Below are 23,152 nucleotides of genomic sequence, written 5' to 3' on the forward strand. Positions count from 1 at the left end.
CTGGTATACATACATGTTCTCTCTCACTCAGTCTTCTACATAATGTATTCTCTTTTCACTCTCTCTTAAGATTTGTCCACTGTCCTTTTATGAGTGAAAGAAATTGCTTTCCTGGCAGCAAAGTTTGGGTTAGATCCTTTCCTATGCATTACAATTATATTGTTAATCCCTATCATAACATTGATTACTCTAACATAGAGTCTAAAGTCTGTGAAGGCAATGACTATATCTTGTTCACTACTGTATTTTGGTGCCTGGCACACAGTGTAAATTTTTTAAATGATTTAAAATTATGATTAAGTTTCAACTCACAGAAGAAAAAAAAAGAAATTCATTTGAAAACTTTTTCAATTTTCTAATTTAATAGAAATAACCAAAACAATGTGGCTTTCAAACAAGGGTTTAAAACTAATCTAATACAACTTCTACAACACATTCCAGAGCATTATAACAAGAATTATTTACAGGCAGCTAATGTATTAAATAACCATGAAAAGAAAAAACTTGCTTTTATTACACACCAGCAAAAATACAGGAACAAAACAATTAGAAACTGCAACCTTGTTTTAAAAAATTAAATATGATTATTTAGAGAATACAATACCACAGAAACAGCACTTTTTAAGAATCATATTGAAGGGCAGTTAACTATGTGCAAAAATAATAGTAGTAGTAGTAGTAATAATAATGAGGGGAGGAGACCAATTTAAATACTGGAAGCAAGGAACTAGTAAGGCTGTGAATTTAACCCTTTCGTGTGTAGGTATGTTTACATAAAAAATTAACAGGCTTTCAAATTGCACAAATCTTTTTTATAGGCTTATGTATATGTTTCACTGTGTTTTAAAACGTAGTAGATGCCTACATTTTTCAGAACCAGGAGCAGAACATGCATTCCATCCTTAGGATTGAAATTTAGGCCACACTTGAAAGGGAATATTGCAGTGGCACTTACAAAATCATTTTGGTGCCTTCCCACACTTATAAATTTGGTTAATTTAAAAGAAGAGCATTTTCAATTTTAAAGATCACTTTCTAGAAAAGGGCTAAACTTAACTTTGTACATTTTGTAGTTTGATATGACAAATATATCCAAATTAACTTATTTTTGAAGATAGTTTTGTTTCTCCGATACAATAAAAAATATATAAACGACCACATAGGCAAACACAAGGAACTAAGATGAAAGAAATGCTATACATGCATTTTGACCAAGTAAAAGAAACCATTATATTCAAGAGTACGTGTTGAATCTGAAATGTCTATGTAAACTGTGGCATATAAATTTTTTTCCTTAAAAAAGTACCTTCAATTTTTTTACTCAAACACTTACTTTTAAAAAAATATGCAACTTTCCCCAATTTTTAAAATAAAATGCCACAATATATTGTCATTACTTCCAGCATACATTTAAATTTCTTAATTTTTAAAAGATAGACTGGGTGATATGCATACAAACTTTCCTATAAAATCACCATCCAGGAGAGGATTCTGACATGCTATTAGGCAACAGACTTAAAGCAGTGTTATTGCTTTATCAAGGAGGAGATAAACTGTGAGAAAAAAAAATTAAATATCCAGGTCTGGTACATGATCAAACTGTATTACACCTTGAAAATCTTGAATCACCTTCAGCAGATCATTAACATAGATGGTACAGAAATTAAGAATTCACGGTATGAATTAAGAATCTGTTTTAACTAATGGAGTTGGGTGCGTGGATTTTTTATAAAACTACTCACTGATCCGATGCTGAGTATGCAAATGAGCAGTGCTTTAACAAGAAATGAGATTTTTGTATTTCACATGTTGTACATGAATGGCGGTGGGTGTGGGATGTAAAAGCCAAGGGAGAGGGGGCCACAGCATCTACTCCCATTTTGGATAGTAAGAGACCATTTAATAACATATGGTAGGCCACAATCCAAGGGCATAGTTGGAAGACCTGAATCTATTAGCTTATTAACACTAATCACTAATAATTACATGGCAGGATACCTGCTGAGGTAATTGATAAATCTACAATTTGCACACTTATAAACCTTTTACTTCTACTTAAAAGCATTATTTCTTTCAATTAACTAAAAATTCCAAAACTTATCACAAAAAATGAGACAACTGACTTAGCATTACCTAAAATTCCCTTATGTTAAGATACAGAAGTCAGAAAGTACCAACTTGTTGATCCAAAAATAATAATTTCAATAGTGGATCCAATGCCTTATCATTTCTCTGTAGTAATGGGGTTTGATGTTTCCATATAGAGCATGACCTGCAATCTAACCATACTTTAGAACTTTCACACGCTCTGCCTTATAAAGCAATTCCTTCACTCAAGTGAATCGGCTGAGCCAAGTGCTGAAAACACAAATTTAGGTCAGCAGAACAGACCGTGCAACACTTTGTTCTTAGTTTTCTGATGGGAGAAGTAAACTGAAGTACAGCAAAAACTGTAAAAGCTTTTAAGAAAACATTATTATGTGGACTTTTCTCCAAATCTTCTAAAATACTTCCATTTAAACAACAAATACAAATGTGACAGTATAAAAACAAACTGCCTTCAGGGACTGACAGATATTCAATTTTGTCTTTTTAAAACATAAATTAATAGGAAAACATATATCTAAATATCAATTTAAGTTTTTATACTTTTTAACCATAGGTATAAATGAGCTGAAAAAATCAGCTTAGAGACACAACGATCAGTGTGCAAGAAAAAAGCTTTAATAAAAAATCTAAAGTGAATACCTTAATGGTGGCATGTTGATAGCTATTAATAGTAATTCCTCAGCAGTATAAATTATCTTAACAGAAATGGAGACTATTAAATGTTGACAAAAAAGTGGCTTTTAAACTGATTTAACCAATCTTAAACCAAAAAAAACTAAAAACTCTAACATGTAATTTTAAGGGAACACAGTTATTTTTTAAGGCCCCAAATACTGAAAAATATTTACTTAAAATGTGTTTCTCCCCTCAGTTAGCAGAATCTATTTATGACTCATTATCTACAATTTTTTAAAAGGATCCATTTGAAGAGCAATACAAAATATTAAAACTCAAAGGCCTGACAGAAGGAAGTTATACTGCTGCTATTCCTCACTTTCCAAAAATGTGCCCTTAGATATATGTCTACTTATAAACTGAAATCATGGATGTTGTGAAAAAAGAGGGAAACAGGCATAGGCATAAGTATTTTTAAATAATTTTCTCCCTCTTATAAAAAAACTTTTCCTAGGAATTTAAAATTTGAGTAAAATGTTTAAACAGTTTGGTATATTTTCAAAGGCTTATTTTTAAAAAATTGAAAGTGAAGAGGAAGCCAGGAATAAAGTAAATCAATAGCAATAATAAAATCAATACTCTTTAAATACACAACCAGGAAGCCTAAATCATATTCCTATTTACCCCCACCCCTTGTTAAGAAAAGAAAAACAACCCAAAGGAATTTGTATAATAATTTCTTTAGAGCACTTTATTTGATTCAATATGCACTAAAAAATATTGACCTCTTAGACAATTATGTGAAATAATTTTGAGTAGTCTACTCTCTGAACTGCTTAAACTGAATTTTTAAAAAGGCAAATAAATGATTTGCCACAAAACTGCTGATTTCTGAAAAATATCTAATGGCAAATTCTTCTATTTTGGTCTCTGTATATTCTAATGTGTCCATACAAAAGTAGGACTAAAATCTTTAAACAAACAAAAGAGAAGCCTGTAACATTGTAGAACACACATTTTGAATCTGAGCATCACAAATGAAGAAAAGAAAAATGAACCAGAGCCAAGTTGATTTATCTGCCTCGGGTGCTGTAATTGGGGTGGTAAAGGTGGGTTTACTCCAGTAACCATTCAAGTGGGGATTGGCTCATTTTCAGGATTTACTTACAGGTCTCTTCTAAGTCCTTTAAGCCCCCAGTCCATGCAAATGTCCCACTTGGTGGACAGATGAGTAATCTAACCCCACCGGGTTTATTTCAATATTTCGATATCTCAATAATAAGCTGCTTCTGAAGATTTTTTGAGAAGTCTGTTCTCTATTAAAATAAGATAGAACCTCAAAATATGAATGTGAACATTAGAAATAGACAGAATATATTACAAATCCATTCTTGATAGGAACATTAGTAAGAATACACATTAGCTTAAAAAACAGGCTCAGCAAATGTTGCTGATCTGCCAAAAGTTTTAGTTCACTATTTACAAATAAGACAAAGTGAAATACAGAAAATTTTACACATTTGGTAGTTGACAGATACTGTTTGCCAATAGTGGTCTATCAGAAAACTGACATGAAGGAAGACTGGAAAAGAGCCAGTTGTCACCTTCTCAATCAAATTTAAATGTACAGAAAACTAGATTAATTTTGAAACAAACATTCTGCCTTTCATGGGAATAACTGTATGATCACATGATTTGATTGGGAAGTACAATTGTAAGTGTTTTCTGGAAATGACTACTATAACTCTAAATAATCCACTAATGAAAAGTTACCATTTTTATTTCAGTAGACCATTGAAGTTGATTAAATGATAACTAGTGGTCGTGTTTCCTAAACCCTAAGTATGAGTAGAAAATAAAACCACTGCTGAGTTCTTTATATCAATTTAAAAACTAAGACCCAACAGCATAAAAATGAGAAAAAAATATAATGGCATGATTCAATGCAAATCTGCACTGACATTAAAGTAGAATCTGAGCTACTTGGGTTTTCAACTAGAAAACAACCTGATATGTATGTGTGTGATGAGAGAGGGTTAAAAGTTGTTTTAATAACTGTGCGACCTAGTCCAAAAAGAAAATTTATCAAGTGACACGAGCCTCAAGTATTTACTCGTACACCAAGTATCCTGCACCAATCAATAGCACACAATCATCAACATTTGCCATTTCTAACAATCAGAGAATCACCCTCATTAGAACAGAAATCCTCACATCATTTCACTTTCGCTTTTTGCTTTTAAAGTTGCAAACAGAGTTCTCTCCCCCTTTCTTGACAAGAATGTGTTTCTGTCCATTATTTCAATCTAATACTGTGTAAAAGCTATCAGCTTCTTCAAGGAGGTGCCCACTGTAGGCAGGATATTCCAGCAACACTTAAAAGTTTTCTGGGTTGTTTTTTTTTTGTTTTGTTTTTTAACAATTGATTCAAATCCATGTCATTTTACTTTATATGTACTGGTCTCTCATCTGACTTTAGGCGTTTTCTGCGGGGCTGTATAAAGTCTTCATCAGAGTCCTCAGTTACCTCACCATCATCCTCTTCCTGCTCAAACTCTGGCAAAGGTGCGAAGGTCCTGTCTGAGTAGATCTCTGTGAGTTTATCTTCAAAGTACAATGCAACTGCTTTCCCTGCCTGAGCTACTTCTGAATCAGCCTGCAAGCAAAAGATAGGAATATTCACCTATTGGTAATGCATATTCCTTCACCAAGTTTGCATGGTCTGAAAAGCTTACCTTCAAATTAATCTCTTGTGTGTCTGCATAAACTTGAACAACTTTCATCATCTAAAAAGGATACCAGAGTCAAAAAAAAAAAAGGGAAATTATAATCCTTTCTAAAGTTATAAGACTGTATAGGATTGGCGACGAAAAGTCAGCCATACTAGGGAGAACAAATTGCTATAACCAGATAAAGTGCTTTTCTAAAATTCTACAGAACATGGAATCATTTTCTTTACAAAGCCCTGTTACTAAAGCTACTGTGAAACCTCAGTAATTGTCTTATTTTGAATTATCAAGGTCAATCTGAATAGGAATTGGTCTGAACACATCAATCTATTCAAGAGAAAAATATTTGTGAAGCAAATTATATAAGAAACCTTGCTTTTAAAAACTGACACACTTTCAATAAACCACTTAATAAAAATTATATCTGTATAGCAATATGTTAATCATAAACTATTTAACTATTACTGAGGCAGGTAACATGGGTCTTATCAACTATAGTTCATGAAAGCATATCTATTTGAAAATAATTTAACTACACTGAAAAATAAGACAAAATTTGGGACTAGTTTCTAAATTTAACTTCAAATTAATGAGATTTTACTAATATACTCTGTGCCATACTGCTATAAAGGTGACTTAGAATTTTCACCTTATGAGGATTTTGTTTTGTTTTCAATTTTAAAATGCCATCTGGATGCTTCCAGAGGTAGTTACGGGAATACGTTACAGGATTCAATGTGATTTATTTTAGTAATAATCATATGGCACCCAAATTACATCAGCAATAAAAAGACCTTAGTATTAATCTTTTAAAAGATTTTGTGGATTCTCATTAAATTCTACTTTCTTCTCCTATCATGAAAATCTTCCATAATAATAACAGAATTGATTTTATCCCTAAGATAATAAAAACAATTTTCCTGAAACAGGTATATATCACATTTCTTCTCAAGGTATGGCTAATTCAAACTTACCCTCAAAAAAAACCAAAACAAAACAAAACAAAAAAAACTCCAAAAACCAAAAAACATAACCAAAATTAATGAAAGTCACACTGCTGAAATAAGAAAACTCAGTATCATATACTCTGGGCCACTATTCAAGATAGGTCACCAGAGATTAGTTTAAGGTTCTACATTTATGTTGTCAATAATAAAATGCAAGGACAAGGGTACAGATACTTTCCTAATTGTACCCAAAATGTAAGCTGTTTATAATCATATCCCACGAAACATACTTAACTACGGACAGTACTTTCCATACTTATGCCAATCCTCAACTCATTTAGAAAAGGTAATATTCTTAATGTATTATATTTAAGTATATACTCCAAATTATACACAATAAATTTTCTTCACTGGAGCTGTTAATACAATCAGATGTTTAGCAGGACTATAGCAGAAAAAAAAAGTCTTTCAGCAGAAAAAATAAAACAAGGAAACAAACAAAAACTAACAAATCAAGACTCTATAGGTTGGAAGTTAACATACTTCATTAAACCTTTCACAGTTCTTGAAGATCAAACGGACATCAGCCACAAAGTCATCTGGGATTTGGTAGTGTTGGGAATGTTTTTTCTGAAGCTTCTTTTTCACGGTGGATAAATCCATTGGTTTCTTTATAATTTTATAGTAGTTTGGTATCTAAAATAAGCAAATAATGGCAAATAAGAATTCTCCAAAAATGCCAAACTGTTTAATTTGAAAATGCATAGCATATTAATTTTAGGGGAAAAAAAGTTATTATAGAGCCAGCTGCTTGCAAATTTTGATACAGACATATGTACTTTACATCTTCATGAAAACCAAATCTTATGCAGAATATGTGCCAATCTTCATGGTTAGTCCAAGCCCCCAAAGTCCTACTTTTAATAGTAAGATTTGGAAAGAAAGCAATTAGCAAGGGTAACCAACCAGTAGCCTTGAGGCAACATTTGACTTACCAGATTTTTATGACTCTTCAAGAGTTTTTCTTTTTTTTAAAAAAATAAAATTTATAAAATATATTAATGTTACAATTAGAATATGATGTCTTTTGGAAGACATCACAGAGAATATCATTTACATCACGAAATCTTGACTTAGTAACAGAGGAAGCAAGACTGTTAGCACGTAAGAAAAATTTACTAACTTTATTAACCATTTAGTGTTCATGCTAGGGAATTCTGGCCCCAACCCTGGCCAAAAATTTCTACCCTTGGGATAAAAGTAAAGTTAGAGAAGCTATTTTATTGATTGATTAATTGATTTCTGAGATGGAGTCTTGCTCTGTCGCCCAGGCTGGAGTGTGGTGGCGCCATGCTGGCTCACTGCAACCTCCAATCCCCTAGGTTCGGGCAATTATCCTGCCTCAGCCTCCCTAGCAGTTGGGATTACAGGCATGCGCTACCACACCCGCCTAATTTTTGTATTTTTAGTAGAGAGGGGGTTTCACCATGTTGGCCAGGCTGGTCTTGAACTCCTGACCTCAAGTGATCTGCCGGCCAGGCCTCCCAAAATGATGGGATTACAGGCATGAGCCACCATGCCTGGCCGAGAAGCTATTTTAATGGCCCATAAAAAGAAAACATTTGAAAGTCATTTTCTACTTTAAAATCCCTGCACTTGAAGATGAGACAAATTTTCCAGAAACAGATGATTACTGCTTGTACAAAACATCTTCCGTCTACGCCTTTTGTGATTTAAAATTCATTTCTCAGGCTACTCAGTAAACAAGTCAACTACCATTTAATACTCTCTAACAGGCCTGGTATGTAATAATGTACTATTCAACAACTGATGGCTAGTAATAAAATGTGTGTAGAATATTCTTATCCCACTTATTAGGCACCAAACACCTCTAATCTTCCATTTATTGTAGCATTTTAGAGCCTTTATCCCTTACAAAAGTCAATGACTATAGACTATGCTAAACACTTTACATAGGTTATCTTATATAATCCTCAGAACAACCCAATGAGGTAAGAAATGGTGTCAGAAAAGAAAACTTGAGTCTTAGAGAGGTTGAGGAGCTTATTCCAGAAAGCTGAGGTGTAATACAAGCTTAGTGTAAGGCCAGAGCCTATACTCTCTTTTTTGTTTTTTGTTTTTTTTTTTTTTGAGACAGTCTCCCTCTGTCGCCCAGGCTGGAGTGCAGTGGTGTGATCTGACTCACTGCAAGCTCCACCTCCGGGGTTCACGCCATTCTTCTGCCTCAGTCACCCAAGCAGCTGGGACTACAGGCGCCCGCCACCGTGCCCGGCTAATTTTTTTGTATTTTTAGTAGAGACGGGGTTTCACCGTGGTCTCGATTTCCTGACCTCGTGATCCACCCGCCTCAGCCTCCCAAAGTGCTGGGATTACAGGCGTGAGCCACCGCGCCCAACCGCCAGAGCCCATACCCTTAAGTATTATGAGACTTCCCCCACTGAGCTACTAAGGTAGGCAACTCACCGAAGCAGGAACAGGCTCCTGGAATTCAATACTTAATTCATGGCAATAGAGGTAAAGCAGAAGACGTTCACATTTCTGGCCCAAACAAGGAAAGGAAAGCACATGAAACATTTTTCTCCTAATAAAACATTCTCGAGAATGAGAACTATATCACAACAAAGTCTGATTACAACAAACTGAACACAAGCCCCCTGTTTATTAGATACTCAAGTAAACATGAACACCCAAAGAAAACTCCTGTGCTTCTCATTTTGTTTTCAGACTACCTTTGGTTCTACTTTAAATAAGAATGGAAGATAACTAAGGTAATTTATGGAAGGGAGTCACAAAAGCAACATCTAACACTTTGTGCAAAAATTTATAAATTACTTGGTAATAAATAAGTAAATAAATCATCACTGTTGCTCCTCATGGTAATTCCTTAGACAGGCAAGATAAATGTTGAAAGTTATTATCCCCTTTCTTCAAATGACTCCAGTCAGGTTCAAAATAAAAATGGCCTTCTCAATCTAACTCCAGAAACGTGTTTTTACCCAATCATGAGTAAACTGAGATGCATTTTACATTCACAGTCTTCTATCTAAACTTCTTTTAATACAAGTCATACAAGTTTGTATACCCTAAACACGTATCTTGTCTTCACAGAGAGTGGATGAGGGTTTTTGCAACTATATACACCAGAGTAGAGCCAAACTTAACTCTAATGACCGCATGACAATGCAAAAGATTGTCTTTGGAAATCAGACTACAGGCCAGATTGGTAAAATTCTGAGTAAAGTAAGGAAAGAGTTTCCATTTTTAATATGATGAGAAGCTATCAGAGAATTTTAAGCAAGGAAATGATAGACTTGTTTACTTTTTGAAAGAACGCTGTTTAATACAGAAAACAGACTATAAAGGTCAAGAGCAGAAGCGAGGAGAGCAGTTAAGAGATAATTACAATAGTCCACATGAGAAATTACAATGTCTGTCTAGAATGGTAATGGTGGGAAAAGGTGAGAAAATGGTATTATAGTTGTTATTATTTCATTTCTAATAGGTTTCTAACCTGAGCAACAGAAATGAATGGTGGTATCATTCAATTAAGGGGAATACTGGGGGAGGAATACACTTTTTTATGTTGTTATTTGCTTGGTTTTGTGTTTGGAAGGAGAGGATTAGAAATTAAGATTTTAGTTGGGACATCTTAAGTTTGAGGAATCCGGATAGAAGGGTCTGTAGTTCAGGGTTAGAGAAAAAAAGACTTCAGAGATCATCAATATACCATCAGATGACAGGATTAAAAATTAAATGTTACCAGGTTTTGTGTATGCTACACAGGAAGAAAAAAAAAAAAAAAAGATGTATATATAGGCAGACCACTACTGAATCCCAGTGACAAACCAACTTATTTGACACTTACCCTTTGGTCCACGGGGCTTAACCCCTGTGCAGTTTTCCCCTTCTTACTATGTTGCAAATTATCACAATCGTATTCAACTTCTGGCTTTCCAATATCTCTACAAAATGTGCATATCCAGTCCCCACTAGACAGGGAAATAGGCAATTAGTCCACGTAATTATAAAAAAAAGCCTGCTCTAGAGAAGCTAATTCCCTAGACAGGGCCCTGGTTTATTTTCTTAATAATTTTTTGGAAAAAGGGAGGTTTTATAGTTGTGAAATCTCATCAGGTGAAGTCATGTGATTAAAAACTCCTCTAAACTTTCCTAGTCATGCATCAATTGATTACTTTCTGGAATGCATTATAAAAATGGCATCTCTGCATTAAAAGGGGGTCTCTAAGTAGTGATGAGCAGTACTTGCAGCATAAGGCCTAAGACCAACTCTCCCAGGTCCCAGTATCACCATTATGTAGACTCAGTATTTATGAATAAGAAGAGCACGGGTTACAGAGTTTCTCAGGTATCTTGTACCGTTTGGCATGTATTAAAATGCCAAAAGTAAATCAGTTGTTTTTTCATGGTCAAAACCTAGAACACACACACACATACCTACAGGCACAAGCACATGTATATATACCTCCTTTTTTTTCAGAGACAGAATCTCCCCCTCGCCCAGGCTGGAGTGCAGTGGCACAATCTTGGTTCACTGCAACCTCTGCCTCTCGGGTTAAAGCGATTCTTGTACCTCAGCCTCCCTAGTAGCTGGGATTACAGGCATGCACCATCATGACCGACTAATTTTTGTATTTTTTTTTTTGAGACACAGTTTCACTCTGTCCTCCAGGCTGGAGTACAGCGGCATGATCCTGGCTCACTCCAACCTCTGCCTCCCGGGTTCAAGCGATTTTCATGACTCAGCCTCCTGAGTAGCTGGGATTACAGATGCCTGCCAACATGCCCAGCTAATTTTTATGTTATTAGTAGAGATGGGGTTTCACTATGTTGACCAGGCAACTCCTGACCTCAGGTGATCTGCCTACCTCGGCCTCCCAAAGTGCTGAGATTACAGGCACCCGCCACCATGCCTGGCCAATTTTTGTATTTTTAGTAGAGATGGGGTTTCACTATGGTGGCCAGGATGGTCTCAAACTCCTGGCCTCAAGTGACTGACCTGCCTTGGCCTCCCAAAGTGCTGGGATTACAGGCATGAGCCACTATGCCTGGCCACCTCCTATATTTTAACCCTACCAAGTATATACTTTGTTTTTATCAGGATTTCTTATCAAACTATGATTTCTAAAATGATTTATTTATATTCACTCCCTCTCTCTATATAAATAGATATATGGTGATATATAGAGAGGTATATACATAGATCCTAAATCTAGGGATATGTACTAACCAATCTATTTGTTTGTTTTTCTTTTTCAGAGACGGAGTCTTGCTCTGTCACCAAGGCTAGAGTGCAGTGGTGCAATCTCGGCTCACGGCAACATCTGCTTCCCAGGTTCAAGCAATCCTCCTGGCTCAGCCCTCCAAGTAACTGGGACTACAAGGTGTGCGCCACCATGCCTGGCTAAGTTTTTTATTTTTTGTATTTTTAGCAGAGATGGGGTTTTACCATGTTGGCCAGGCTGTTCTCAAACTCCTGACCTCAAGTGCTCCGCCTGCCTCAGCCTCACAAAGTGCAGGACTACAGGTGTGAGCTACCACGCCTGGCTAATTTGCGCCAACATTTTACAATCCTTTCAAAGTTATTTGCCATTGAAAAAAAGTATTCAGTGGCAAAATTCTGACATTCCAGTAAATATTACTACCCAAAGAAAACTCTTAATTTCAAGATCAAAGTGCCAATGCTTTTCTTTTCTAAATAAGAGTAAAGAAAAAGAAGGCCCTTATTACATCTCTAGCAAATAACTGTATCTCCAAAGACTTAGGTAAGAAATTACAATTCTTCAGAAAAATATTCTGGCACTGTTTAAATATCTACTAGTTTTCTAATCCAAAAGGCTGACTCTTTCAAACGGGGTACTATTATTCAATTAAAGTTACTGCTTCTCGGGAATTTGAGAAGATATATCTTTTTTTTTTTTTTTTTTCATTTATAACAAGAAAAAAGCTGGGTTTACCCCAAGAATACTGATTTACTTCCACTAAAAAGAAACTGGGGGACAAGAGAGAAAGGAGAAGATTGAAAAAAACAAGTATGACTCTACTATTTTATGGTCTCTGAAATCAGAGATGAAAGATTGCATGAACATAAAGTATTAAATGGAAGGGAAGAACTACAGCTCTTCTAAACCAAAACGTACCACTTGTAGATGCAAAAACTGATCCCTGATAATTAGTGAATTGCCCAAGCTTACTACAGAATTATAACCAGACTACAGGCTTTGTAACCTTAGCCCCCTCTTAATTTAGAATTTTATCTATTTTCCTTATACTGAATATAAACTAAAGGCCAGGAGATGAAATCTACTCTTTAACATTAATGTAACACTTAGATCTTAGATAGTTTATTGTTAGTTTCTCTGGAAGCTAATACCAAAAGAATAACAGGCTCCCTGTTTTATAGAAATACTACGCACTGGTTAGAAGGCCATCTGCCCTGAACAATCTTCTGTTATTTATTTTTAGCTTATGAAAATGAACACCAAAAATCAATTATTTCACTGGTACCTTGGAAAGCTAAGTAGTGTTGGAACATGACAAGTTAGATGAAAGACCTTTGGACATTTTTCGCAGCACAAGAGATCTCCTCCATTTTGGCAGACAGCACACCAGTCTTCATTTGGGTCATCATCTTTATTGTTGCCATCTCCTCCAATCCTTGCCGACCTGTGCATGAGGCTTCGAATTGGGGACTTTCCATTAACAAGGCTGCTGAGCCCTGACTGTTTGCAGCTTTCATTCATATCTGCAGGTTCAGTTTTCACATGGTTTTCCAGGCTTGCCAATGCATCCAACTCACTTTCTAGATGCAGGTTGGTTGAGAGAGGTGGTGTCAAGCTACTCTCAGGACTGCTCAACTAAAACAAAACGATCATAAATTCTTGAAGAATCATTTAATCTTTATTGTATGCAGTATGTGCATTTAAAAGTTATGTGAATATGCATATAGATATACTGACATAACTTAAATTTATTTTATAAATCACAATAGTGCCATAAAGAAATGACAATAATCCCAAAATTATTCAGGCACACTAACATATATGATTTTAAGGGGTCTGTCCCTCTAATAATGTCTCACTCAGATAATAAGTAAATTAATTAAACTGTTAAGCTACTGACTGGGAAGTCAGCATAGGGTTATACTTTTCCTTGAGAGAGCTAATTATGGCACACTCCTTTTCACACCTAGAATCTTTTGCATAGCATTTTAGAAGCATTCTATAATATTCTTCTGCTCACCTATCATTCCACTATATTGTAGGAAGGTTGCAACAACTTAAAGAAATCGTTCACCACCCTTGGCACCCATTTTTTTATGGGGGTACTTTCTAAACCAAGTTCTGGATGAAGAGGTAACAGTACTCCAAACCCAAGGCTGAATCTCTTGCTCTCTGAATCTATATATACTGTGTTAAATATACTAATACCTTGAGATGAATTCCTATGTGCCAACCATATAAAAAAGGAAAAAGAAGCCCGGTCAGAAAGAGAAAACAAAAATCAAAATATTTAAACCAAGAGGGGCTTAGCCTTCCTTCATTCTATATTAGAAATTATATAAAATGTTCCACTCAAGGAACTCCAGAATGATTAGTAATACATAAGCCAAAAGACAATCTCATTCACAAAATTCTGATCAATAAATTTCTTTTGTGTCAGCAATCTTAATGCTGCGCTCACAGGTCCAGGAGAATGCCAAAGATCTTTTGTGGCATGAGATTCAACGTGACTACTGAAATAACAATTTCAGGACAAGATACAATCTGATTTAGCATCATGGCAAGAATACTGACTAAATACAAATTCAAAGATAATTTCAAATGAGTACTTAGTACAATTATTAAGTTTTTTCTGATAATTACAGCTGACTCTCAGACAAAAAAGTTGAGTTAGAAAAAGATGTATCTGGCTTGTGCCAGGCATGAAATTTCAAAAATAAATAAATGTTCCTAGAACCACTACTTAGTCTTAATATACTCAGAGCTGAAAGAATCAATGAAGTGATGTCCTTAAGTCCCTGTCAGACCCCAGTGGGAGCTTACCATGCAAGCACTCCTCCTGCCATCCTCTGTTTTTTCTTGTTTTACACCTCCTGAAAAGCTACATATTTCATCTTCAGTCCCAGGTTCTTGCTTGACCTTCACCTGATCAGATTTGAAACTAAGACTTGTCTTCTCAGCAGTTCTTCCTGATGAGCCACAGCTAATAAGAAACAACAAATAAAGATCAGATACGTTTGACATATGGTATAAATAAAAACAATTATAGGAAAAGTAATGTTTACTAAAGTGAAGACAACAGACAATTAACTTTGTAGACGATAAGGATACCTCATAATGTGGTTAAGGGGAATGTGGTATAAAGCCTAGCTTCAAACTCTTTAAAATTATGCAGCAACTTTCAGAAGACCCTGAAAACACATTTTATGGTTTGAAGCACTTCTATCTTCACACATACATACACACACACACACACACACACACACACTCCTATTTCTTAGCTCTGTCCACTGAAAAGGCCTAAGAAACAATGAGCAATTCAGTAGCAATGAGTGCTATTAGCACTAGAGTATTATCCTCAAACACTATTTTCCTGCTTTTCTGCTAACATTACCAGAACTTCCTGGGAAAGTAGCTGATTCCAGGTCTGAAGCAAGAAATGTACAAAATGAACCTGAAACACTGTTTCACAGGAAACACTGAAGTTTAAAAAAGACTGCTGTGATTATAGCAAAAGCACTAAGGAGCAAGCCTGAGAAAGCTCTGAAGGCCAAAGATGGAATAATGTTAAGTGTTCAATACATATATACATACATACATACATATGTAGATACATAACATATATAATGGATTAAAATATATAAAGTATGTTTAAATATCTCAGTCCATAAAGGTAATAACAATAAAACTGTCACTGTTGGAGGGTGTTAGAAATCAATTCGTTACCACAAGAGCAGGCAAATAGAATTTATCCTATCTTTCCTATAACCCAATAGTTGATGACGCAAGTTTCTCTTTACAGAAATATTCTAAATAAAGAATGATACAATAATTAAAATATCATATTTCAACCAGCAGAAAAATAATAGAGCTAAACAATGATTATTAACGGTTGCTATCACAAAAACCCCAACCAGGCATAATTCGCCCCTGCTGGAAGTACACACTACCACTACACTACCAAGTCTTCTTGCCCTCCCTTCCCCCAAAGCAAACCTAAATCTGATCAACCCTCTTGACCTAAATACCAACACAGACAAAAAAACAGCAGGCAGTGTGTACTTAAATGACAAGATGGAGAAATTGGGAAAACATTATAGGAGAAACTACATTTTTACAACAAATAAATTGATAGTGACATAAACTGATGGAAATGTATAGAGCTTATTTGCATCTGATTCAAAGAAATCATCTGGTTCTTTTTAAAAGGCATTTGTTGCAAAAATTGGGAACACTAAACATTAATGGCTCTCTACTGATATTAAAGAATGAGTTGTTAAATTTTTTTAGGTGTGATAATGGTTCTGTGGTTATAAATTTTTAAAGTTATTTTCATTAAGTGATATATACTGAAACAGTCACAAATGAAATGACTGAGATTTGTTTCAAAATAATTCAGACCAGAAAGGAATTGGTAGAAGAATAGAAGAAGCAAGATTGGACATTATTTGATCACTGTTAAAGCTGGGTGTTAAGTATACAGGGGTTCATTGTAATATTCTACTTTTATTATATATATTTGCTGTTTTTCTTAACAAAAAGGAAAAAAATAATTATTAATGACATAACACTCACCTGCCTCGACTGCCAGTACTAGAAGTACTTGGGGGTCTCACAGGTGTGTGAGAATTGGATAAACCTAAAAAGTAGTAAGTCAAAATGAGTATCAATGCATATAAGAATATTTGGAATTCTACCTACTGGTCACAGAACTCAAGATTATTATAACCCAGCTAAAAAATTCTTGGAAATCAGATCTAGTCACAAAGTCGGGAATACATGTGTAACCATTAGCAGACATCAACCAGTTTCTCTCAGCTGTGTCCAGACATCACCTCAGAATCCTCCTCAGGGCACCACTATCCAGTCAATAAAACAGACCAAGAAAACATTATCTGCTATCCCTCAACAAGTTATTTGATAAAATATTCTACTTAGGTTCCCATTAATTATTTTCAGAAGTCCTAAAATAATTCTTATTAAACCTTAAAAATTATGTGATTTAAAAAATGTTAATTTTGCATCTCATGGAAAATCCATATTCACAAGTGAACTGTTCTTCCTCTAGAAAGAAGTAGGTGGTCCGTTTCAGTAAGAAAGAAATAACATTTAATTTACATCAGAAAAATACATTCAATAACACTTCTAGAATGTTAACCTGTTTGGAGTTGCTTCAATCACGTATTCAAGAGTCCCAACTGAATCACTGAGTAATGGGATTTTGGAAGAGAGCTACATATCATGGCTATTTTAATAGTTCTCAGCAAATTTTTTATTTTAAAATTACAGTTTGAAAATTAACCTGCTCTTCTTCAGCTCTTACTTTTTAAATAATTTTTCAATGTTTCATTATTTTACAAAGTGTTTTAAAGTTGACTTGGAACTAAAGAACTCTTCAACTGACCCTCTGTATTGTAAAATATAGGATTAAACCCATAAAAGACTGAATATACTAAGGGCTGAGTAATCGGGAGTTCCAAACAGTGTCGACTACAGATATATATTAATATGATTTCAGTTAGCGAAACGAGTACCAATAGTATTTGAACAAAAATAATTACAAAGAACAATCAAGAAAAAAATATCTGTTTTTGTGTCAACTTGGCTAGGATATGACACCCAGCAGTATGGCCAAACATCAGTATAGATGGTACTGTGAAGGTATTTTTTTTAGATGGGATTAACATTTAAATAAGTGGACTTCGAGAAAAGTAGATTATTTTCCATAATGCAAGTGGGTCTCATAAAATCAGGTAAAGCCCTTTTAAGAGAGAAGAGAAGATGGAGCCCTGTTCTCTCCCCTACCTCCTCATGCCCCAAAGAAGATATTTTGTCTCAATACTGTAACAATACTCTTACCTGGGTCTCCAGCCTGCCTGACCTGCCCTGCCAACACCCACAATCACATGAGCCAATTCCTCAAAATAAATCTCTCTCAATCTCCCTTTCTCTCTTCAAGTAGACCTCCTACTTATTCTGTTTTTCTGGAGAATTCTGACTAAGATAGTGAGACTGTTTTTTTTTTAGGTGTTAAAAAAGTAAGGTAATATCCCTGTTTGCTTTACCTGATGATCCCGGAGAAAGGGCAGAGGGTCCTGGGGAGGGATTCATGGTGCTTGTAGGCTGTGGGGGTAGGTGACTGCCTGAGATGTATCTACTTAGTAGATTATCTAAACTACTTGAGCCAGCATCTTCCAACTGAAGAGAAAGAAGATAAAGACAAATTTGCTTTGATTAAAGCAGAGAAGTTATTAATTTTATGTCACTGCTTATACTCAGTTTATTAATAAACTAACAGATTATCCAATATCAAGTTGAGCCTTATTATTGCTTCCTTAGGGTCCCCTGAGGGCCCACACAGTATAAAGTTTATGTGGATAAAACTGTATTATTCAACAAACAACTACGTGCTCAGAGCAAAACAAATCCTGTATGTTCTATTATGAAAATAGCTGACATGCTCTGACACTTCTGCCATTTCTCAAAATTGCCGCAGGACCTATTTATCAGTATTCTTGTCCCCAGTATCCCTCCATTTCAATGTCCATAATAATTCACTTAAACAGAAATGTAATTATGTTAGTACCCAGCTCTAAAGCTCTAGAAAATTCTTATAGCCCACAGAAAGCCCTTAGCTTGACACATAAGGCCCCTTACTACATAAAAAAGGGCACAGTCAACAGTACATATGAGCCCTTCCCTTACTTAGAGGCAGCAGGATAAAGCCAGAAGACCCGTAACTATGATTCTGGGCTGGTTCTCAACCTGAACGTCAGTTTCCTGTCTTTAAAACATGCCACCTATATTGCAGAACTCTGATTAAATGAGAAAATGTGTAAGAAAGAGTAAAAAAAATTATTCAAGTATGGATATTACCTTAAATCTTACACTATTTCATAAAAGAAATGGTCATATTGTTCTTTTACTTATTTTTGAGACAGGGTCTGGCTCTGCTGTCCAGGCTGAAGAGCAGTGGTGTCATCTCGACTCACTGCAACCTCCACCTACCAGGCTCAAGCCATGCCCTCAATTTCAGCCTCCTGAATAGCTAGCACTACAGGCATGTGCCACCATGCCTGGCTAATTTTTGTGGTTTTTTTGTAGAGATGGGATTTTGTTACATTGCCCAGGTTGGTCTTCAACTCCTGAGCTCAAGCAATCTGCACACCTTAGCCTCCCAAAGTACTGGAATTACAAACAAAACCAAACCCATGCCAGAGACATGAAGGGCTGAAGGTGAGAGTAGGCAGTAGGTTAGATGGAGGGATAATCAAAGGACAATAGCAGTTGCGTTACCCTGTGGTCATAGCTGTTGGCCAAGGATGCACTTGTAAAGCTGTAACTACAGGTGAATCCCTAGCTGCAACTCAAGTCAACTGGAAGATTTGTTATGAGGGGGGAGTACCTAATATGGGCCAGAGATGAAAATGGGGCTGCATGCCACCTAAAAACAAAGAAGGGGGAAGATGATTCAAAACAGACACGAAAATCCCAAGTTACCTATTTCCACTCCTTTTTATACTCCTCACCTGCAATTTATATCTCTTGCTAGAAAGATAACTCTAAGGGTAGAGGATGGACAGGTCAGGAAGAGGCAAACAGGAAGTACATTAAAGGGCATCCCTGATGTCATTATAATCTCCAACAGGTAGCTGCTAACTGAAACATTCACCTGTGGGTTTCACTAGACATGGATAGTCACCATATATAAAAACTGAAACATTCACCTGTGGGTTTCACTAGACATGGATAGTCACCATAAATAAAGTTAAAAGACATTAATTCATTTATTCATTAAAGCAATGTTTTTTGAGCATCCCTGAATAAGTACATGGAAATATAAGTATTATTTAATTTTCATGACTTAAAAGTAAAAACACAGTCCAATAGGAAAATGAGCAAAGACATTTCACAAAAGACAATTTACAGAAGAAATAATCAATGAACATAAGAAAATCAATTTCACCAAAGAAATGAAAATAAAATTAACAATAATGTCATTTTAATCCATCACTGGAAATGATGGAAGAATGATTTGGGAAGACAGTGTAAACATGGGCATTTTCAACTATATAAGCTGGCACAATATTTTTTGTAGAGCAATTTGTTAATATCTATGTGAAATTTAAATGTGTAATTACTTTTGGCCCAGTAACTACACTTCTACCAACTTAGCTTACAGAAATATGTGTTTAAAACTATACACTCATTGTGCCTCAATGCAGCTTTTTACAAATGACATTAAGGTATAAATAACGTACAATAAACTAAACATATTCAAGGGTAGGATCTGATGTGAAAATTTAATGTATTTTCACATAGTATACAACTGGGAAACCAAAATCAAGAATAGTGAACAGATCTTATCTATTACCCCCAAGATTCCTCATGCCCCATGGTACTCAATCTCTCTCTCAAACAACCTGTCCTCAACCAACCACTCATTTGCTTTCTTTGGCTTTAGTTGTTTTTTTTTCCTAGAGTTTTATATAATTTGAATTATATACTGTATGCTTTTTTCATCTATTTTTTTCACTCAGTATAAATGAGATTTATCCTTGCTGTTGGATCAAGGTCATTCCTTTTCACTGTTGGTTAATATTCTATTACATGAACACATAATTTGTTTATCCATTTATCTGCAGGTGGACATTTGGGTTGTTTCCAGTTTTTGTCTTATTAAAATTAAGCTGCTATAAACATGTGAGTACGAATCTCTGTAGAGCTATATTTCCTGTTTTCTTTTGGCAAATAAAAGCAGAAGGGCTGAATCATTATGACAGATACATGTTTAACTTTTAAAGAAATTGAACTTTTTTCAAAGTGATTGTACCATTTTACAATCCCAACAGTGTTTGAAGGTTCTAGTTCCTCCACATTCTTACCAATACTTGCTATGGTTAATGTTAAGTCTATTTAATTTTAGTCATCCTAATAAGCGTGTCATGGTACATCTCGCCGTGATTTTAACTTGCATTTTCCTAATGACTAATGACGTTAATATCTTTTCACAAATGCAGCTTTGTTTTTAATAGTAACATATGAGAGATAAAGCAAAAGTTCACCAAGAGAGGGCTAAACAAACATCCAATGAAATGGAATACTATATGGATTAAAACACAAGAAAGCTCTAAGGACTGACATGAAACAGTCCAAAAGCAGCTAGGCACGGTGGCTCACACCTGTAATCCCAGCACTTTAGGAGGCCGAGGTGAGCAGATCACCTGAGGTTGGGAGTTTGAGACCAGCCTGACCAACATGAAGAAACCCCGTCTCTACTAAAAATACAAAATTAGCCGTGCGTGGTGGTGCGCACCTGTAATCCCAGCTACTCAGGAGGCTGAGGTAGGAGAATCATTTGAACCTAGGAGGCAAGAGGTTGAGGTGAGCCGAGATTGTGCCACTGCACATCAACCTGGGCAACAAGAGTGAAACTCCATCTCAAAAAAAAAACAAAGAAGAAAAGAAAAAGTCCAAAAGCAAAAATGTAAAAACAAATGTAAAACTTGCAACACAGTATTTATAGCACTAGGTGTGTACATGTGGTATAATCTCATTTTCTGTTACTTAAAAAAAATTACACGATGGGCCTGTTGGCTCATATCTGTAATCACAACACTTTGGGATGCCAAGGTAAGAGGATCACTTGAGACTAGGAGCTCAAAACCAGCCCAGTCAACTATTAGTAGCAAGACCCCATCTCTACAAAAGAAAACTTAAAAAATTAGCCAGGCATGGTAGTGTGTGCCCGTAGTCCCAGTTACTGGGGAGACTGAGATAGAAGGATCCCTTGAGCACCACTATACTCCAGCCTCAGCAAAAGAGTGAGACCCTGTCTCAAAACAAAACAAAATAAACCAAAATATATTAAAACACACACACACACACACACACACACACACACGTGTTTTAAAATTCATGTTTGTATATTCCTAGGGAAAAATCTGAAAGGATGTACACCAATTGGTTATAGTGCTGGGATTTAGTCAGGTGAAAGAACGGGATAGACAGCTATTTTTATTTTTTTCCTTTTTCTTTTTTAAAAGCTACAGTGGTTTTACATGGCTCATGAAGGCCTTTAAAAAGTAGGCAAATCTGATAGGTCATGTACACTACTCCTACCCCACCAAAACCCTTCAAAAATGGTTTCTCATTGAGTTTAGGATAAAATCCAAAATCTTTTATGCAGTTTAACAAAGGCCCTACCTGATCTAGTTTCCATTTTCCTCTATAGAACTAGGCCCTTCTCTCTTTCCTGTTCTTCACTGGACTTTTTTCTGTTCTTCAAAAGTGCCCAGTTCCTTCAGACTTTGTGGGATTTGAAATTCTGCTCTTTTTCCTAATAAAATTTACTGCTGACATCTCCCTACTAACTCTTACCCAGCTTCCAGGTTTCAAAGAGGCTTTAACAACCCTCTAGGTTTTATTGGGTTCTCCTGGTATATACTCACCTTAGGTTGATGCCTTATAATTTCCCCTTTGAGTAATGCTATACAATTTATTATAGGTAGGGTTTTTAAAAATCTATAAATGTCTGCATTCTCCTGGCCTGTAAACTCTATGACAGCAGGTCTCTCTCATCTTCACTGTTCCTCAAGACAAGTACAAAGTACTCAACACACTTGTATGAATGGTTATAATTTTCCTATTAAGCATAATATGAAAGCATAATAGGGGTCCTTCCTCCCAAAGGTTACTTTTTAATAATGAGGGTTAGTGAAAAAAGAAAGAGAAAAATAATCGTAACAGCTAACATTTATTGAATACTTACATGTCAGGCACCAAACTTAATCTTACCAACATATCCATGAGGTAGATTCTATTTTTTTTTTTTTTTTTTTTTTTTGAGACAGGGTCTCACTTTGTTGCCCAGGCTGGAGGGCAGTGGCACGATCACAACTCACTGCAACCTTGAACCCCTGGACTAAAGGGATCCTCCTGTCTCAGCTTCCCAAGCAGCTAGGACTACAGGTCCATGCCAAGATGCCCGGCTCATTTTTAATTTTTTTTGTAGAAACTGGGTCTTGCTATGTTGCCCAGGCTAGTCTCGAACTCCTGGCCTCAAGTGCTCTTCCTGTCTTGGCCTCCTCAAAGTGCTGGGACTACAGTCAGAGCCACTGCACCCAGGTTTAAGACAGCTTAAAATAAAACAGTGACAAAGTCAGCATAAAAAAGAAAAATCACAAAATCTGACCTCAGACTTGAAATTATCATCTACAGTATACCTAACTGCTTTGAATCTCACACTCCTTTCATGCCCTTTGTTGCTTCAGCATACATAATTCTTATCTGGAATATCTGCCTTCTAACTAACCTTGACTAGCTAACACTTGCCTACGTATCTTTCAAGTCCAAATTTAAGATGATCTCATATAAAGTCGATTCTGACTTCCACAGGCAGAGGTAGAATCTTCTGCCTCTACTCTTTCACTGTCATCTATACACATCCATTTGTACCAATAAGCTCACTGTTTTGACCCTGTTTAGAAAA

The 23,152-nt window shown here is 35.7% G+C and overlaps 1 protein-coding gene across 3 annotated transcripts in view; it reads right to left on the reverse strand.

Moving 5' to 3' along the window:
• Nucleotides 1-334: 334 nt before the first annotated feature.
• Nucleotides 335-23,152, reverse strand: part of TRIM33 (tripartite motif containing 33) — a 122,484-nt gene continuing 99,666 nt past the window's right edge. The window contains exons 13-21 of one of the 3 annotated variants that reach the window (XM_025387474.1): nucleotides 17,727-17,859; nucleotides 16,237-16,300; nucleotides 14,485-14,644; nucleotides 12,947-13,296; nucleotides 10,287-10,410; nucleotides 8,885-8,959; nucleotides 6,944-7,096; nucleotides 5,460-5,510; nucleotides 335-5,380 (exon numbers count right to left, since the gene is read on the reverse strand). In XM_025387474.1, coding sequence (XP_025243259.1) covers nucleotides 5,168-5,380; nucleotides 5,460-5,510; nucleotides 6,944-7,096; nucleotides 8,885-8,959; nucleotides 10,287-10,410; nucleotides 12,947-13,296; nucleotides 14,485-14,644; nucleotides 16,237-16,300; nucleotides 17,727-17,859 — 1,323 coding nt within the window. In that variant the 3' untranslated portion in view covers nucleotides 335-5,167. The remainder of the gene's footprint in view (nucleotides 5,381-5,459; nucleotides 5,511-6,943; nucleotides 7,097-8,884; nucleotides 8,960-10,286; nucleotides 10,411-12,946; nucleotides 13,297-14,484; nucleotides 14,645-16,236; nucleotides 16,301-17,726; nucleotides 17,860-23,152) is intronic. The other 2 variants (XM_025387483.1, XM_025387493.1) reach the window with 2 other exon arrangements.

This window comes from Theropithecus gelada, chromosome 1 (assembly GCF_003255815.1).
Source record: "Theropithecus gelada isolate Dixy chromosome 1, Tgel_1.0, whole genome shotgun sequence".
In the NCBI taxonomy this organism is placed as follows: Eukaryota; Metazoa; Chordata; class Mammalia; order Primates; family Cercopithecidae; genus Theropithecus; species Theropithecus gelada.